Source organism: Conger conger, chromosome 4, assembly GCF_963514075.1.
Source record: "Conger conger chromosome 4, fConCon1.1, whole genome shotgun sequence".
In the NCBI taxonomy this organism is placed as follows: domain Eukaryota; kingdom Metazoa; phylum Chordata; class Actinopteri; order Anguilliformes; family Congridae; genus Conger; species Conger conger.
In genome coordinates, this window is record NC_083763.1 from 31,950,337 (window position 1) to 31,969,595 (window position 19,259).

Here is a 19,259-nt window from a genome sequence, read left to right on the forward strand (position 1 = left end):
TTTGTGCATAAAAGAGCTAACAAAAGGACTTGAGCTGATTCTAGGACTGCCATCTGCATTGGGAGTCTGCTATTGTTGTCTCTCAACATGAAGGCCAAAGAAGTGTCAATGCCAGTAAAGCTTCATTGTCATTGTTTTAATTCAAATTCATTGTGCTGGAGAACTGGGCCAAAACGACAAAAAATGTGTCACTGTCCAAATACGTACAGAATGCACTGTACCTGCCTTTTCTACAGGAACACAGACAGATAAATAGAGATACATTATATTGCCAAAAGTATTCACTCAGCTATCCAAATCATTGAATTCAGGTGTTCCAATCACTTCCATGGCCACAGGTGTATAAAATCAAGCACCTAGGCATGCAAACTACTTCTACAAACATTTGTGAAAGAATGGGTCGCTCTCAGGAGCTCAGTGAATTCCAGTGTGGTACCGTGATAGGATGCCACCTGTGCAATAAGTTAGTGGTACTATTACAAAGTGGAAGCGATTGGGAACGACAGCAACTCAGCCACGAAGTGGTAGGCCACGTAAAATCACAGAGTGGGGTCAGCGGATGCTGAGGCACATAGTTTGCAGAGTCTGCAGTCAATAGCTACAGACCTCCAAACTTCATGTGATCTTCAGATTAGCTGAAGAACAGTGTGTAGAGAGCTTCATGGAATGGGTTTCCATGGCCGAGCAGCTGCATCCAAGCCTAACATCGCCAAGCGCAATGCAAGGCATTGGATGCAATGGTGTAAAGCACGCCGCCACTGGACTCTAGAGCAGTGGAGACGCGTTCTCTGGAGTGAAGAATCACGCTTCTCCGTCTGGCAATCTGATGGACGAGTCTGGGTTTGGCGGTTGCCAGGAGAACGGTACTTGTCTGACTGCATTGTGCCAAGTGTAAAGTTTGGTGGAGGGGGGATTTTGGTGTGGCGGCACGGATGGTGCAGTGGGTAGCACTGCCGCCTCACAGCAAGGAGGTCCTGGGTTCGAATCCCCGTCGGCCGGGGCCTCTCTGTGTGGAGTTTGCATGTTCTCCCCGTGTCTGCGTGGGTTTCCTCCGGGTACTCCGGTTTCCTCCCACAGTCCAAAGACATGCAGGTTAGGCTGATTGGAGAGTCTAAATTGCCCGTAGGTATGAGTGTGTGAGTGAATGGTGTGTGTGCCCTGCGATAGACTGGCGACCTGTCCAGGGTGTATTCCTGCCTTTCCCCCAAATGTATGCTGGGATAGGCTCCAGCCCCCCTGCGACCCTGATCAGGATAAGTGGGTTCAGATAATGGATGGATGGATGGATTTTGGTGTGGGGTTGTTTTTCGGGAGTTGGGCTCGGCCCCTTAGTTCCAGTGAAAGGAACACTTAATGCTTCAGCATACCAAGACATTTTGGACAATTTCATGCTCCCAACTTTGTGGGAACAGTTTGGAGATGGCCCCTTCCTGTTCCAACATTACTGCGCACCAGTGCACAAAGCAAGGGCCAAGAAGACGTGGATGAGCGAGTTTGGTGTGGAAGAAGTTGACTGGACTGCACAGAGTCCTGACCTCAACCCGATATAACACCTTTGGGATGAATTAGAGCGGAGACTGCGAGCCAGGCCTTCTCGTCCAACATCAGTGTCTGACCTCACAAATGCACTTCTGGAAGAATGGTCAAAAATTCCCATAAACACACTCCTAGACCTTGTGGAAAGCCTTCCTAGAAGAGTTGAAGCTGTTATAGCTGCAAAGGGTGGGCCGACATCATATTAAATCCTATGGTTTAAGAATGGGATGTCACTCACGTTCATATGCGTGTGAAGGCAGACGAGCAAATACTTTTGGCAATATAGTGTAGATAATTATGAATAGTTCAGTTCAGTTCAGTTCAGTTTATTCTTTGTCCCAAATGGGCAATTTGTTTGCAGCAGGACCACACACATACCACACAACAATAGGCATAACACAATACAGACAGACAGACAGATTCTGCACAAGAAGCATAATAAATAGTTCAGTTGTGATAAATATTGGCAGTGCATTAAAAACTGAGTCATTTAAAATCAAGATACAGTTTCAATAAATATAAGGTAGATACCTAGATAGATAGATAGGTCACTAAATGGACAAGGCTATCTTCTTCTGTTGTGTGCATTCAGTGCTTGGATAGAAAGAGGGATAAAGGAATTTTTGTACCTCTGTTTTAAAGCAATGGGAGTTTTAAATCGTAAGCCAGATGGCAACAACATGTATTCTGTATACAGAGGATGACTTGTATCTTGATAGATATTCATGGTCCCCCTGGGTTGCCTGGTATTAAATGGTATTAAATGCTGAGGAGAAATCAACAAAGAGCAACCTAGCATGATTCCCACTCTTCTCCAGATGTTTATAGAGAAGATTAAGTAGAGTGATGGTAGCATCCTGCACCCCCCTCTTGGCCCTATAGGCGAACTGAAAAGGATCCAAGAGGGGTTCCACCTTAACTAGGAGCTCAGCTTTAATCAACTTCACAAAGGATGGGATGTGAGGGCAACCGGCCTGAAATCATTAAGGGTTTGGGGGCGACTGACCTTGGCAACAGGCACCACTACAGACTGCTTCCATAGAGATGGCACCCTCTGCTGGAAGAGTGACAAACTGAACATGTGATGAAAGATAGGACCTAACTGTTCGGCACACACTTTTAGCGTGCGGCCACTGATGTTACCTGGGCCAGGGCTTTTTTTCGGTCTGCAGTGTTTAAAGCACCTAACAACACTATACTCATTGAAACTAGAGATAAATGGGGGGATGCCAGGAGACTCCTCTTGAGTTCAGAATGTCTGTTGCTGAAGTCATGTGTGTCAAATCTGACATAGAACCTGTTGGCATCCTCTGCCAGTACTGAGTCAGATTTGTTGTTAAATTCTAACTTTCTCTTTCCCCTTTCCTTAAGCCCTTCATACTATCCCAGGCTGAACCCAGGTTGTTCATTATGAGCTGTGTTTCTAATTTATCTTTATACTTAAGTTTGCAAGCCCTGATTTCCCATTTTATATCTTTTTGAAGTTTGTGCAATACCTGAAAGTTACCCTCCTTAAAGGCTCTTTTCTTTTCACGCAAAAGACCCATGAGAGACTTAGAAACCCACGGTTTACTGTTGGGGTATACTTTCAAGGCCTTAGTTGGAATAACAATATCCTCACAGTAAGACACCCAACTACTGGTAACATCAATAGAGATAGAGATAGAATAGAGATAGAATGATAACAAATGCACAGGGACAGATTCACAGAAAGCCTCTCTACCTGTACTCGCTGTCTGGCTCCAGGCCCCGAATCACGTAACAGGTGAGGTGACCGACGGCGATGAGCTCGTCGCCGATCACGATTTTGTAACTTGTGACCTCTGACCCGTTGTTGCAGGGTGCCTCCCACTTCAGGGCCAGGCAGGTGGAGGGGAAAAACGTCTGGCTGTCCGTGGGGTCAGACTCCGTGAGGAAGAAGGCCGGGACGGGCCCGGGTGTGGTCGGCGGGGTCTGGCATCCCACCACCTCGCTGTAGGGCCCTGCTCCCGCCTGATTGGCTGCCTTAAAGGGGAATAGACCACGAGGAAATTAAGAAGGGACCATCAGCCACGAGAGATTTCTTAAGGTTTGCAGCAGTAAAACACTAAATGGGCTGCATTTATATAGTGCTTGATAATTGATGCCTCTCATTCACCCATAAACACAAACACCAACCGTGACTTGCTGCCACGCACGGCACCATCCAGCTCGTCGGGAGCAATTGGGCATTAGGCGACTTGCTCAGGTACACTTCGACACACCCAGGGCGGGGGATCAATCCGACGGCCCTCCGACAGCCAGACAATCTCCTGAGCTAATGTCACTTCCTGAGTTAATGTCACCCTAGTAGTGTGGGGTCTTGTAGTCCACAACAGTAACGTAGTTTCCTGTTGTGCACGGCAGGAATAAGCCTTTACCTGTAGTCTACAGCAGTAATATATTGCTGGTGCCAGGCCCGATACTTCATACTGGGTTTCAGTACCAAAGTAGATTGGTTCCAGTGAGTCTTCGTCATGGCCCCACTCCAACCGGTACTCCGATATGTCAGTCCCTGACGTCTCTGGGCCCTAGGGCAGAAAGAATTTCAGAACAATGTAGCAAACATGTCCACAACCAATTTAGGAAAAGCTTCCAGGGGACAGGACATACAACAAACAGCAAACAATGAGTTTCCCTGCACTAGTCAGAAGTGTTTTATTAATGTTTCTTTATCAATCAGATACCAGAGTAAAGCAGAGTGATTATGGATTTGATTTCATTTGTTAATCTGCTGTATCAACATATCTATAATTAAATGAGACAGGAATAGAGCACAAGCTTTGACTTTGAAATTAGACATCTTCTGTGACCCAGGAATTGTGAAACAGCCACGGCAAAGTTGTTGAAAATCTTTTTTATTATTCAATTACTGAACAGATCTCATGTGCAGCAGTGGGAAACAGTTTAAATATTATGTTCAACTGTAGCAACAGTAACAAGTGCTTGGTGTCTCAAAAAAAAAAAAAAAAACATTGATAGGCTGGTACATACAGTATACAAATACCACTATAGGCTACATTATTGTTGCATTATCATCCAAAACTGCACAAAAAGCAAAAAAAAAAAAAAAAAAAAAAACACAGACACAAAACATACCTCCCAGCTCACTAGGATGCAGGAATCAGACGTCACGCTCAGGACTGGTGCCCCACACTGGCCAGGAGGACCAGCTGCGGTTGTAACCTCTGTAGCCTCAGAGTACGGTCCAAACTGGGGAAAGAAAACACTCACGTTCACATCGCCATGGACACACAAGCACATTGATATCATGCCCACAAATCATAAAGCACTACCTTAGAATCTCTTGCTGATGTCTCTCAAACTATTATTAGATATCACAGACAGACACCTAATAACAACCAAATTAGAGAACACAACAGAATGAGTCAGCCGGAATTAACTACAGCATAAACAAGCTGTGCACATAGGCAGACCTGTACACCAGCTTGTTAATGCAAATATCTAATATCAGCCAATCATGTGGCAGCAACTCAATGCATAAAAGCTTGCAGACATGGGGAAGAAATATGATCTATGTTACTTTGACCAAGAAATGATTGTTGGTTACAGACGGGAGGGTTTGAGTAATCTTGGGTTTTCACGTCTCTAGAGTTTACAGAAAAACAAAAAAAATCCAGTGAGTGGCAGGTCTGTGGGTGAAAACACCTTGTTGATGAGAGAGGACAGAGGAGAATGGTCAAACTGGGTCAAGCTGACAGGAAGGAGACACACTGCATCTCTGAACACACAAGTGGATGGGTTACAGCAGCAGAAGACGAATAAGTCTAAAAAATAAGTCTAGGAAATACCTAATAAAGTGGTCACAGAGTATGAGAAACAGAAAAAGATCCGCTCAAAATGTATTTTACTGGCTTTGAAGGCCTTTCGTCATCTGTGTTCTAAAGCATCAGTGAAAGTACACTGACTATAAACCACACAGTTAATGTCACATTGTTTCATAGACAAACAGGTATTATAAATTACTGTGTGTATGTTTTAGCATCCCTGTGTTTGTGTTTGCGTCTGTCTCACAACAACACTAGTATTACTGAGCTCCCTAATGAACAGGGTGCCACAAAATAAATCCCGCCAAGCAACTTACTCTGAAGGCTGGAAAATATAACAGAAGCACTATTCATTCATTCATTCATTATCCTAACCCACTTATCCTGAACATGGTCGCAGGGGGGCTGGAGCCTATCCCAGCATACATTGGGTGAAAGGCAGGAATACACCCTGGACAGGTCGCCAGTCCATCACAGGGCTCACACACCATTCACTCACACACTCATACCTACGGGCAATTTAGACTCTCCAATCAGCCTAAGCTGCATGTCTTTGGATTTAGGAAACCGGAGTACCCGGAGGAAACCCACGCAAACACGGGGAGAACATGCAAACACCACACAGAGAGATTCCAGCTTCCATTAACCGAATGCACTTACTTTTCTTATAAATCTGGGCCCATTCTGTCCAACTCCTACCCTAAATTGAAAATACCAACTGTCTGCAACTCTAGCTGCGTTCACGTAGGCCCATAAGGGAGACAAGAGTGGACACAACCATACTTTGTTTTGTACGTCGGTCTGGATGAGAGCACGTGCTAAATGAGTGCGGTGTAATGTGAATGCTCTGCAGCGTTGCCACGGCGTTGCCGCTGCTCCACACCCACCCCGGCATCATTGGCGGCTCGCAGGCAGAAACTGTAGGTGGTGCCGGGAAGCAGGCTGGCCACTGTGCACTCCAGGCTGGGTCCACGGTACACCTCGGCTGGGTCCTGGTCCACTCCACCCATTTCCAAGCTGTACTCAGACACCTCGTTCTCCCCCCCAGAGGATGGGCAGTCTGAATGAGGGGGGGGGGGGGCATGCACTTTGACATCACAGCCTTCTATCAATTCACATGCATGGTACTACGCTACTAATCCTTAGCTAAATGCCACCGTTCGAAGCGATTGTTTTTCGAGACCTTTCATTTGCAAGCAAATGAAAACCTTTGGCTAAGACGCATGGCAATACACATCCACACTTCTAAGCCAAACAATAAATATTGCAATGTATTCATTTTTCGGTAACACTTTATTTGAACCCCCTCGCCATAAGGCTGACATAAGACTGTCATATACTACATGCCATGACAGCTGTAAGATGGCATAACATCACGTCAGGTTATATCAACTGACATAAAACTGTCATAATTCTATTGGTTGCTGTCACAAAATTGAGTTTCATGTCATTTCACATCAACTGACATCTGCTATGCCATCTTGTGACAGCTGTTATGTCATGTGTATGACAGTGTTATGTCAGTGTTATGATGGGGGATTCAAGTAAAGTGTTTTTTTTATATAGGACCCGTGGCTAAGCATGTTAGCATGCTGTCGAAATAGCAGAGGTGAGTGAGCCGGCTCTCTAGAATGTTTATTTTCTGAGGTCTTGGAATCTACAACAAATGGACACCTCCCCAGCTTGCCTCCCTTTCAGAGATATTTTAGCAGCCTTGAATGCTGGGTAATCTTTAAAGTGTTTCACACTTTCCCTGGGGGAGTTACCATGGAGACAGGAGAAATGTCATTTTGCACGAACTCCACCATCAGTGCCATTATAAAGGGGTGTCAGGGGTTAGATTCATGGTTGGGGACACCCTACCATACCCTGCAGTGTCATGTCCTAAATCATCCCAGCTGTATAAATGCAGTGCAATATCACAGTGAATACAACCAGTCTGAAAATATTGTATTTTGTTGGAACTCAGTTTTCAATCTCGATCCTGGGCCTAATTTCACAGGTTCCAATACACCAGACAGGCTCAGTAAAGCATAGAAAAGTATTTGAATCCAAAACAATTAAGTATATGACCCAGGTCTGACTACAACCCATGAAATATACTCTAACAATCTGCTAATTGGTCTTAATTTGACACAATGTCTTGAGGGAAGTTTTGCCCTATTAACCTGCATTACATCAAAAAAGCTAGCATGCCGTATAGAACAAACCAATAACACATTTGACTAGTTTTGACTGTTGCTAAGGGGAGGAAATCCCGGATACCAGATGGTCTGAAAGATAAAAAGGAAGAAAAATCTATTCCCACTCCATTCAAAACAGTCAGCTTAAACAGCTGATGAAAATGAATCCACCAATAAATGAGATACTTTCACCAACTTCCTTGACAGTAGGATAAGTAAAGGGTAATTAGCTAATTATTCAAGATTACATTCTAAATTAGTACCAATTACATTCGCAACAGAAACGTATTGGCAAAATCACACTGATATTGTGGATGTCTGTGTGAAGGATGTAGTTATAATTGCATGGAATAAAATTACCAAAATATACAGCATAACTGCACATGTGCACATGAGTGTCCACATGTGGCAACAGTGTAGCATAATAGTTAGAAAACAGAGCTCGCAGGCTGCTGGTCTGATTCGGGCAAGGTACTCAACCTGAATTACTTCTGTATACAGTATAATATCCAACTATGGTATATAAATGGATTGTATGTAAAGATTGTAGTCCAAGTTGCTCATGGATAAGAGTATCTGCAAAATTCCAAAAATGTAACACACACACAAATGTGTGACACAGCAAATCACTGAGGTAAATCGTCACACTCCAATCAACAGAAAATGAACACTGATGAAGCACTACATACACACAGTATATAATGTATTAATGAAAAATACATAGACACAACATCCATGCAGATACACTCACAAAGAAACACATGCTCATGCAGACACACACAAACACACTCAGGGATGGAAGGGACTAACTCACCCCACTCTAAGTGCACCTCTTTGTGTTTAGCTTTACCCACAATCCTCGGTTGCTGGCAGGGGCCCGGGGCCACGTTAAGTGTTCGGACCGGCCCGATCTCTGAACACTGGAGGAAACAGCAGGAGAGACACCTCAGCACACTGATTTCACTACTGCCAGGTCATGTAGGAGAGGTAGAGACCCTTTCTCAAGTCCAGGCTTGATGCAGTGCTAGACACTCAAAGGTGGGCAAAGTTTCTGGTTCTGCTCAGTCTCTCTTACTCTGTGTCATGTCTGGGTTGAATACATAATTGTTTTGGATGTAAATACTTTTCTACACTTTACTGAGTTTGTCTGGTGTATTGGAACCTATGAAATACTTTCAAAAAGTCTGTCTTCTGGTCCTCCTGGTTGGCTCAATTTCACCAGCCAAGGTCAATCGAGCACAGAAAATTGTTTAAATCCAAAACAATTACGTACTGTATGTAAACAAGGTCTGTTCAGTGCCTAACAACTGTGGGTTTGAGGGTTTGAACAAGCTCAGCTGTCTTCGTCTCCTTTCCACACTATATATTCTTCAAGGGAAATCTGGAGATTGGAGCACAGTGAATTTGGGAAAGCCTATAGCCTAGAACCTATTGGACTTGGACCTGAGATGTTGGTGGTTCAAGCCCCAGTGTGGCCACTATACCAGGGATCATCAACGCTGGCCCTCAAATTCAAATCCAGGCCTTGTTTTCTTTTCTCCGTTGTAATTAGTGCTAATTGGCCAGACTGTATTCATACCTGACTCCCAGGTGAAGTGAAGGTGGAAAACCAGCAGGAACTTGAGGACCATGAGTTGATGATCCCAGCACTACACATACATTTATATATGCCTATATTAATAACCACAAATATGGATATAGTTTGTGTCACTTGGTATGACATGTCATTCTATACTGTCTGCACCATCCGGATCAGTGGTGAATTGACACACCTTTGCCTATTCATGTGATTATGAAGGTGATGCATATTGTTTATGAAGGAGATACTGTATATGTATCTCTTATGAAGGACCATTCAAACAAAGAGTCACTGAATGATCCTCAAAAAAAAGACCTTTCACCATTATGTTTGTGACAACCTGCTTTGGAACAAGTTTCACACAAATTTCCGATTCCTGATCACGAAGGTTTTGTGTGATTACTATGCAAAAAAGGGTGAGCCATTAAAAAATAAGTAAGTAAAGGGCTTAAAGGCAAGTTAAGTGTACTTCTGCTATGAGATGAGCATAATGCCATTCCAGACACTCCACTTACTAATGTCAATACAGGACCTCCACCCCTTCCCATCATGCACCCCACCTTTACCTGACTGTGGCCGCCCGTGCTGATGCAGCAGATTCGCAGTCTGTAGAAAGTGCCAGGTTTCAACTGGTCACACATGTGTTCTGTGCTGGGCCCGCTGTATGCAATTTCCCACGGACTCCCTGCAGAAGAACATGCTTAAGGTTATACGCAAAGGAGGAACACACGCATGTCATGGGCACCTACACATTTTTTCGATATAGGATTTTCTTACAAAAAAAGGTGGAATGAACCAGAGTAAGAAGTGAGCAAAACCGGGCACGGTACCGTCAGAGTCTCCTTCCAAAATTTCCAAGAGATATGTCAGGTTCTCGGAGCCTCCGTTGTCTTCTGGTGAGTCTAAAACAAAATGGCAGAGGTGATCTAAAAACCCAGCTTAAACAGGAAGAAGCTCCGCATACAGTGAGCTGCCCTCGGTTCATTTCACATCAGACCAGAAACCAGGTTATGTCCTTGTAGCACATCTATATCTTTTCTTCAGCTAAAATACAATGTTCTACAAACATGCAATTCCCCTGTGCCTCTGTTCTGACAGGCATGTACAGTACTCCACAGCAGTGGGCAATTGTTTTAAATGGACTGAAAGGACTGAGGTTTGAGATTGTGTAACTTTAACTTTGCAGACAGACATATGGAGTAGTGTACAGAGAACAAGGCCCATCTACAATATATCTAACTGCAAAACTCACTAAGTACAGGATAAACAAAATGGCAATAATAATAATAATAATAATAATCATAATAATAATAATGTTTTCTTGGGGGGTAGCATAAAGTAAGTAGCAAGTAGCATAAAACTTGTATTCACAATGGAGGCGCTTATATACCCCATGTGACGCAGAAGCTGTTGGGCGTGACTGCCCCCTTCAGGTGGAGCTCAGTGGGCATGCCTGGCTTGTCAGGACTTGTATTGCACACCAGGACTGCACTGGGGCTGCTCCTACCCTCTGAACTGGAGGCCACCAGCTGCACAAGAGACAGAAACGGACATGAGCTGTCAGTCATCCTGGAGGTAGAGACGCAAACAAGCTGTCGATCATCCTGGAGGTAGAGACGCAAACAAGCTGTCGATCATCCTGGAGGTAGAGACGCAAACAAGCTGTCGATCATCCTGGAAGCAGGGACAGATATTACATTAGGGTTATTTAGCGGATGCTTTTATCCAATGAGACTTGCAGTTGATTAGATTAAGCAGGGGGCCAATTCCCACTGGAGCAATGTGGTGTTAAGGACCCAACAGCTGCAGCGATCTTATTGTGGTGGCACTGTGGGTTGAACCACAAACCTTCCAGGTTCCTGTGAAGGCTGCCCCCAAGGTATGAGTGGTCAACAAACCAAAGGGTGGGGGGCGGAGGGAAGAGATGATGTGCCAAATCAATGTGTGATTATGTGCCATAATCAATCATGTTTTAGGGAGGAGATAAAGACAGTGATCAACTGTCAATCATCCCGAGGGGGAAGGATACAGACATAGATGACCAATGATGAAGGGGGGAGGGTTCTGAGTGGAAACACTGAAAGAGGGACCAGGTTGTGACCATCAAAACAAGAGCAAAATGCCTGCATCTACCAATGAATCACTGCACTGTATATGTCCGTGTTTGAGAGAGCTCCAACAATGCAGTTTACTCTGAACTGAAATTTAGAAAGGAATGAAATTGACAGACGAATGGATGGAGAGAGAATAGAGAGAGCGAGGGAACTTGGTGGAGAACAAGGTTGAAAACCAAATCTGCTGACATGAAGAAGACCACATCTCCTGAAATAGGGGTCCTTACATAGCTCTGAATCATGAGGGTAAAAGAAACGGGCAGGCAGGACCCTGCATCACAGTGTGTGCGTTCTCCATCTCCTCTCTAAAAGCTCAATTTGCCAACCCAATGTCTCCACTCAAACACTTAAGACCCATTAGCACAGGGTAATGGTGAAGAAGGGCAGTTTGGAGCTAAAGTCGTGGTTGAATAAGAGCAATCAGCAAAGAAGGGGGTCTACGACTCCCTTTGGTGGGGGGAGAAGGGCCTTGATTGTAAAAAACTGATTTACAATCCATGTTGCACAAAATCATAACTTCGTGACTGGTCAATTCTGGGAAAAAACCTACATAAATTTGTTTAAGAATATTTTGTTTTATTGAATTATCCTAATCATTCCAGTTGCATATCTACTCCCCAATCCTAAATATTACACCATAGCATCCTGTGTTTTCAATGAAATGGCTAGACCATAAAGCAGATGATGACCTCTCAGTACAGCTAGCTTGCTTTGATATATAGAGCTCTCATCCATGATGTCTTCTGAGTGAAATGCAAAAGGACTGATGCTTCCTCAGAGCCAAAAACAAAGGTTAAACTATCTTGAGAGCTTTCAACAATGGTTTTATAGAAGGACAAGTTAGACCATGGCCCAAATGTAAACCAAGCATACTGAAAAGACACCAGGAACAAAAACATCCATACACAGTGAACAAAGGCCAAGACTTTTGAGAGAAAAGAAATGGCAATAGCAAAAAGGCTGTCAAATGATGTACAGTGATTTTCAGTGAGCCACAGTAGCATCTTTTGATTGTTTGCTATTGATTGCTAAGACTAAAAATCCAATAACAACGGAAAGCAGGTAAGCAGCTCCAGCATAAAAATAGCAGAGAAACTACACTCTCAGAACAGAGACAGTGGAGGTACATTTCATGTTCTTCAAGGATCACATTTCACAAATCTACCCAAAAAGTAAAGTATGGTTCTCTTTCGGTACAATTAAGTAATTTTTCAAAGCAAAACAGGTACAAAAGAAATACACAGTATATTGCTGGCTAGGGGTACCAACCCAAAGTTTTTTTGGGCACTTTTCGAACCTTGTTTTGAGTGTACTCCCCCGAATTTATCCACGTTTCAAAAATTGCTATCCCAAATGCCACTTTGAATTACTGAACCACAATGTGAGCAGTGCATGTTCAGCAAACAGCATTTGGCATCAAGCCTTTGAGGGTACTGTTGTACCAAATTGCTCAGACATTTGTGTTTGAAATTCCGTCCATGTCGCATTTCTTCCTCAAACTGAACCACTGCAGCATTTGCCTCTTATTCTAAGGCCAACAAACTTCCATCACAAGCACAACTTTTCAGCAGGAAGTATGGTGACCAACATACAGTATTCCACTATGTCTGAGTGTCCCTTCATGCCGCAGATATACTGTACATAACACTGGTCAGTTTTATGGCACGGGCAGTGAATTCACTGACCCATAAGTACTTTGGCCTGGCTAGGCATTATACATTAGTGCAGAGGAGACAACCTCCATGTGGGCAAAGGTGGGCAAAGGCCAGTTACTCTAAGCTGAGATGGAAATTCATAATTGCAGCCACCAACAAAAGGAGAATGAACTGGCTGCCAGACAACAGGTGTTTGAACAGAGATTTAGTAACACTGGTACTTCCCCTTCAGATGCACAAAGGCACTTCCACTGAAATAACTAAACTCACACAAACAGAATAAAAAAGCCTTAAAATAAATAACACAGCCACTCTCTGTAAATTTACTGACAGTATTATCATGTTAACATGTTAGAAATGATAATACTGTCAGTACATTTTCCAGTGTTATTCATTTTATACAGGCTTTTTTATTGGCCTGTCATGACATAACATGAAATCTGTCTTGATCCAGTATCAACAGCCAGATTTCAGTCGGATTTCAACCCAACATTGTATTTCAACCCAACATTTAAACCCTCAATTCACGCCACGCCATATTAAGTCTGTAAGAATTACCCAGGGAAAAAATGGACAACGCTGTAATGAAAAATCACACAAAAAACTTTGTTTTCAGTTTGGCAGCCTTAGTTGGATCCTTTTAGAGATGATTTGCCAAAAGCACAAGACATATGGTTAGAGAAGAGTGCTGCACATTTATTTACAATGTTCCCCACTGAGGAGAAAACACTCAGCTTGAACAGAAGTGCCTGGAATATACTGCTCCTTTGCTGAAGAAATACATCAGCTATGGTATTTTATTGAAATTCAAAACCTGATTGGCTATGCTGCATTGGGGAAAAAAAAGGTCATTCAGAAGCAAGACATGGACCAAGGAACATTTCAGATTTTCAGCGTTCACATTTGAAAAGAAAAACTTTTTATTTTTGAGAAATATTCACATTTTGTATGTAAATTGGACAGCACAAACACATAAAAACAGTTTGCAGTTTTTGTTGTGTATTGCAAAATAGTCTGCACCAAATTAACAAATAACACATTCAATTATTGATCCATGAACACATTATTGGTGTATTCATCTTGCAATTATGACAGTTTCCATGGTCACTGACTAATTTACACATTACATGCCTTTTAAATAGACTATGCTAATTTTCCACCATGTTCCACCACAGGAATGCGCAGTAATTTCATCATCTTTGTGCTTCACTGATTTATTATGCTGACATTTATTGTCAGTGCATTGAGTCACTAATTCCCTGGTAGTGTAGTTACAGTACCTGGCTGCTTTGACTCATACACATTTATTGTCTGGTATTTGCAAACATTTAATGGTCATACAAGCATCACCTTGGATTTTGGCCTTTTGAATTCAGACCTTCTGCTTTTTCAAAGCTTTTTCACCGCCTAACAACTTCATTTAAAAGTTCCTAGATCTTCATGACAGCACGACTGTTCCGATCTGCTGTTTCGGTTGAGTAAGACCTCACAAAGTTATTTTGCATAATTTTGAAATCATCTAGGTGTACCTTGTTAGCATATTTACTGTGATCTCTCAAGAAAATGTATGGTAAGTGGCTACACATCACCATCTGAAGAATTTCATTATAGAGATGCTTTTATAGCAGTCAAAAAAAGAATAATCAAAATGTATTTTAATGTGACTAATGTGAAACAGAAACAGAAAATGAAATGACAGAAGAATTTGAAATGATGAACAGGAGAGGGTTGAAAACTTTCTGAAGGGACTATATCCTTTCACAATACTGCACTATTCATCCTGCCAGTAAAGCACCATTGAATTGTTAGGCTGAATTTAATTGAGACTAAGAAAGATGACACTTTAAATGGGGGATTGGGTTCAGTCTCATGAAATCACAGTAATGGTTCGATCCCCCGTCCCAGAGCAAGACACCTAACCCCAAAATGCTCCTGACGAGCTGGTCGGCGCCTTGCATGGCAGCCAATCACCGTCGGTGTGTGACTGTGTGTATGTATGAATGGGCGAATGAGAAGCATCAATTGTACAGCGCTTTGGATAAAGGCGCTATATAAATGCCAACCATTTACCATGAAAGAGAGTGAAATGCATTTATTGGGTCCCTCACCCTAAATTTGTACTGCGTGCTCCTCTTCAAACCGTCCACCGTACACGACAGCTTCCCTCCGCAGCACCTGGGCTGGAACTCACCTCCCTGCAGAGAGGAAACGTATTTATTTTATAAACTCATTTTATTTTCCATAATTTACCTCAACTGAAAGAATCAGAGTGACAATGACGAATATACACTCAGGGACCACTTTATTAGGTATTTATTGATTTTTGGGGTTCAGCCAGTTCAAGGTTCAATGTGTTCTGTGTTCAGAGATGCTCATCTGCATACCACTGTTGTAACGTGGTATTTGAGTTCTCTCTCTATCGTGAACAAGGCCTTTTCAACCACAGAACTGCTGCTCACTGGATGTTTTTTGTTTTTTGCACCATTGTCTATAAGCTCTAGAGAGTGTTAAGCAAGAAAATCCCAGAAGATCCACAGTTCCTGAGATACTCAATACTCTGGCACCAACAATCATTTCACTTTCAAAGTCACATCACTTCTGTCACATTCTTTCCCATTCTGATATTCGATCTGAAACAAAACTGAACCTCTTGACCAAGACTGCATGCTTTTAAACATTGAGATCCTGCAACATGATTGGCTGATGGCATGATGCACATTAACAAGCTGGTACCTAATAAAGTGGTCACTGAGTATAGGTCAGGGAACAGGGGTTGACAATGTGATCAGTAGACGGAGACAGAGGCCGATAAGATGATGGGTTGGTAGGGGAAGGTGCCTAAAAATGTGATGGGTTGGCCTCTCACATTGTGCTCCTCCTGGATCTCCAAGATGTAGGTGATGACATCGTCGGCCTTGCAGCAGTCAGTAGGACTCCACTCCAGCGTAATCCACGTGACCCCCGCACGGACCAGCCGTGGCGCCAGGGGCAACTGGGGGAGGTTTCCAATTGTGTAGAAGAGCACTTCTGGACTGAAGTCACTGTGAGTGCCATATGAGAGAGAGAGGGTGAAAAAGTCACATATACCCTTTTAACTGAACAGAAAAACTGTGTCAAGGAGCCTCTTGAGCTCAAGAAAGCTACTGGGGCAATGGAATATTTAGGTAATAACTCGCAACAGACAGTGGTATATTGTGATTTCATCACAGCTAAGGGGCGTTGTTCAACCGAACACAGACACAAATCTTATTCGCCTCAAGACCCACATCAGATAGTTTGTGCACATTGGCTGCATGTAACTGCTTAGCCACAGAGTGAACTGTAAACAAGCATTCAAAGTCACAGCCATGGTATATTGTTATTTTATCAATGCTATTAACCGATAGATCAGCTTACGAGACTTGTCCCACCTCTGTTTATAATCTAGAATTATCTGTGACATTTTTATATACATTTAATGTCCATGTCACACACAGAGCTGATTATTTTTATTTAAATGCACCAATATGTGATATGGACAGAAAAAAAAATGCTAATCGGTGGATACATGGACTGGATACATATTCCATAGACTAAAAATTAAAAAATATCTCCAAAATAAATAGAATCTTTACAAATATAAAGATTATTATGATTATTTTGCAAGTAAATGAGTGTAGTAAGTGGGCTCGGTCTGCGGGAAGGAAGCAGCGCAATCCGAGGACCACACCTAATTGCTAAGTAGGCACACACCTGGACAACGTTAGGAATCAGTCCGGGAGTTAAAAATGTGCTTCTTTCCACAGTAGGAGGCTAAAACTGGGAAACCACAGCCACCTAGAGAGAGCTGAGCAACCAGCAGATTGAGCTGAAAGGCTGTTTTGTTTTAATTATATTTCTCTGTAATTTCAGTTCATTATTTTCTATTCCGATCCTATGACGGTGACGAACCAAGCCTGCTTAATTACTTGCATTTGTTCGCCCTCTCTCTCTGTAAAGCTCCAATAAATGCTGGTGAAAACCGCATCCCCCTGTGTCCAGCTCTTTGGTCTTCCCAGGGGTGTGTCACAGCGTGTGATAATGACTTACGAATATCTTTTCAAAAGTACAAATAAATAGAGTTTTGGTTTTATGTAAGCAATCATTTTATGAAGAGAGGGTGCAACTTTTTTAAATGATGGATATCCCATATTGCACCTGTAAACCTGTGAGACACAAGGATGTTCCATTTGGCGTACAGTACCTGGTGCCCATGCTGTTCCTCGCTGCCAGTCGAAAAGAGTACCCCATGGCTGGGTACAGACGTGTCAGCTTACAGTGCCTTTGGGTCCCAAAATAACATTCTTTGAAACTGCCGTTCTTTTTACCCTACAGAACAAAAATCCAAACCACAGGAGATGGATGAGCATTACGAGCAGATCAAATTCAAAGTCATTTCACACCTGCATTTTCAATTTATCAAGACAATTAAGCAACATTTTGGGCTGAAATGGTGAGTCTGTGGACAGAAACGATCCTTCAGGACAGTTTTGATATGATATGAACTGCGTTTTAGAATTTCTGAATTACGAAAGCTCAGCGATAAGGTGTTCAGGCAGAGTGTGGGTTATGATATTGAGTCTTATTGCAGAGGCTGCCACTCTCTGATTATCTAAACCTGATATAAATCTGAGGTTTACATCCAAGGTAAGAGTTAATAAGAGAAAAATAAACATGGACCGCATATGGAAACCAAGGCTTGAACACAGGCTGCTGGGATATCCCTCTGTCTCTAATGCAAACTGAACAATCAGAGGAAGCCCTTACGGCAAAGACGATCGGTATGCAGAGTGGCGTTTAAACACCCTTAAGGTAAAGAAGAGGGCTTATTATTACTGTGATTTTATGTCATTTGCATCAAAAATATGCCACAGAGGAGCGACTAAACATATGCCAAAAACAAGACTAAACATCAATCCTCAGGCCCTGGGGGAGACTGGGGAACTGGGAGGAAAGGAGAAAGAGAGAGGGAGAGAGAGGGATACAGGGAGAGGAAGAGATAGTGGAAGGGAGAGGGCAAGAGAGGGAAAGAGAATATGGGGGAGGGGGAGGGATAGAGAGGAGTAGGAAAGAAGAGAGGGAGGGAGAGAGCCAGGAGAAAGGGAGAGAGAAATTACAGAAGAAAGGGTGAAAAGAAGGCGGTTCAAGTGAGAGGGAAAGCAAGAAAGAGAGGGAGGGAGGGAGGGAGGCAAGGACAGAGAGAAATGAGGAGATAATAAGATTTTCTTTCCCCAGGCTGTCAATACTGGGGTTGGTCAGCAACACACTGACACCCCAGAGGAGATTGACACTGATGAGGGCTCTCAAAAAATTCTTCCCACAAAAACCCCAACTGCCCTGAGAATTACACCGCCCCTCAGATGCCCAGTCCATCCACATACAGGATACATGGAAAGCATGTGATCCTATCAAATGCAGTCACACCCCAAAGTATAGCACCTCATTTCTGAAACCCCTGCAAAAAGAAATGTTTAAAGGTTAACAGTACCTCATTCCACTCTAAAAGGTAACTGGTGATTTTTGATCCGTTGTCTACGGGGGGCTGAAACTGAAGTTGAAGAAAATAAGGTGAGAGACACAGTGAAAGTTTATTTGTAAACTTTGTGCAGCTGTGGGTTGTAGTTGAGTGGTAACTTGTCTTCAGTGTAGCTGTGGATTGTAGTTGAGTGGTAACTGGTCTTCAGTGTAGCTGTGGGTTTGTTGAGTGGTAACGGGTCTGCGGTGTAGCTGTGGGTTGTAGTTGAGTGGTAACTGCTCTTTGGTGTAGCTGTGGGTTGCAGTTCAGAGGTAATGTAATTAGCCTGTGTTGTGGCTGACGGTTGCAGCTGAGTGGTAACTAGTTTGGGGTGTATGTGTGCTTTCAGGTTAATGGTGGATGGAGGGGGGCAGACATGACCATACCTTCCACTGGAGAGTGAGGGAGCTCTTGGTCCTATGGGAGAGCCGGGGTGGGGAGGGGCAATCGGGAATGCTGCTGAGGGTGGTGAAGGCCCCCGCCTCTGAACAGGACCCTCTCACATCATTGCACATAGCGTTCACTCTGAAACACATACACACAGTCTGGGTGTACCTCAACGAGGAGAAAGTCTCTGCTTTTATCAACAACACATTCCCACATATCCACAATTTCATTCTTTTCTTTCATGCTAAAAACGCACGCACACAACCCAAGAGACTGTCACACGTGTGTGCACACTCACTCAGAACAGATGCAGATACAGTCACTTACGCTGCTTCACGGTAGACAGCGAACTGTCATTATAGTGGACGAGAGCACAACAGTAAAAAGTGATTGGGACAGCAAATAACTTGTTTAAAATCATTTAACTTTTCTCCCTTATATTCAACGGAATTCCAAACAGGATGTA

At 43.2% G+C, this 19,259-nt stretch overlaps 1 protein-coding gene across 1 annotated transcript in view; it reads right to left on the minus strand.

The window, feature by feature from the left end:
* The window catches only part of LOC133126251 (fibronectin type III domain-containing protein 3B-like), a 137,583-nt gene that overhangs the window by 22,387 nt on the left and 95,937 nt on the right, over positions 1-19,259 (minus strand). Inside the window, exons 10-22 of the mRNA XM_061238265.1 lie at positions 18,793-18,931; positions 18,380-18,439; positions 17,096-17,220; positions 15,740-15,914; positions 14,982-15,068; positions 10,495-10,633; positions 9,935-10,006; positions 9,671-9,789; positions 8,340-8,445; positions 6,230-6,402; positions 4,654-4,767; positions 3,936-4,085; positions 3,260-3,540 (exon numbers count right to left, since the gene is read on the minus strand). Of these exons, the coding sequence (XP_061094249.1) occupies positions 3,260-3,540; positions 3,936-4,085; positions 4,654-4,767; positions 6,230-6,402; positions 8,340-8,445; positions 9,671-9,789; positions 9,935-10,006; positions 10,495-10,633; positions 14,982-15,068; positions 15,740-15,914; positions 17,096-17,220; positions 18,380-18,439; positions 18,793-18,931 (1,740 nt within the window). The remainder of the gene's footprint in view (positions 1-3,259; positions 3,541-3,935; positions 4,086-4,653; positions 4,768-6,229; positions 6,403-8,339; positions 8,446-9,670; positions 9,790-9,934; positions 10,007-10,494; positions 10,634-14,981; positions 15,069-15,739; positions 15,915-17,095; positions 17,221-18,379; positions 18,440-18,792; positions 18,932-19,259) is intronic.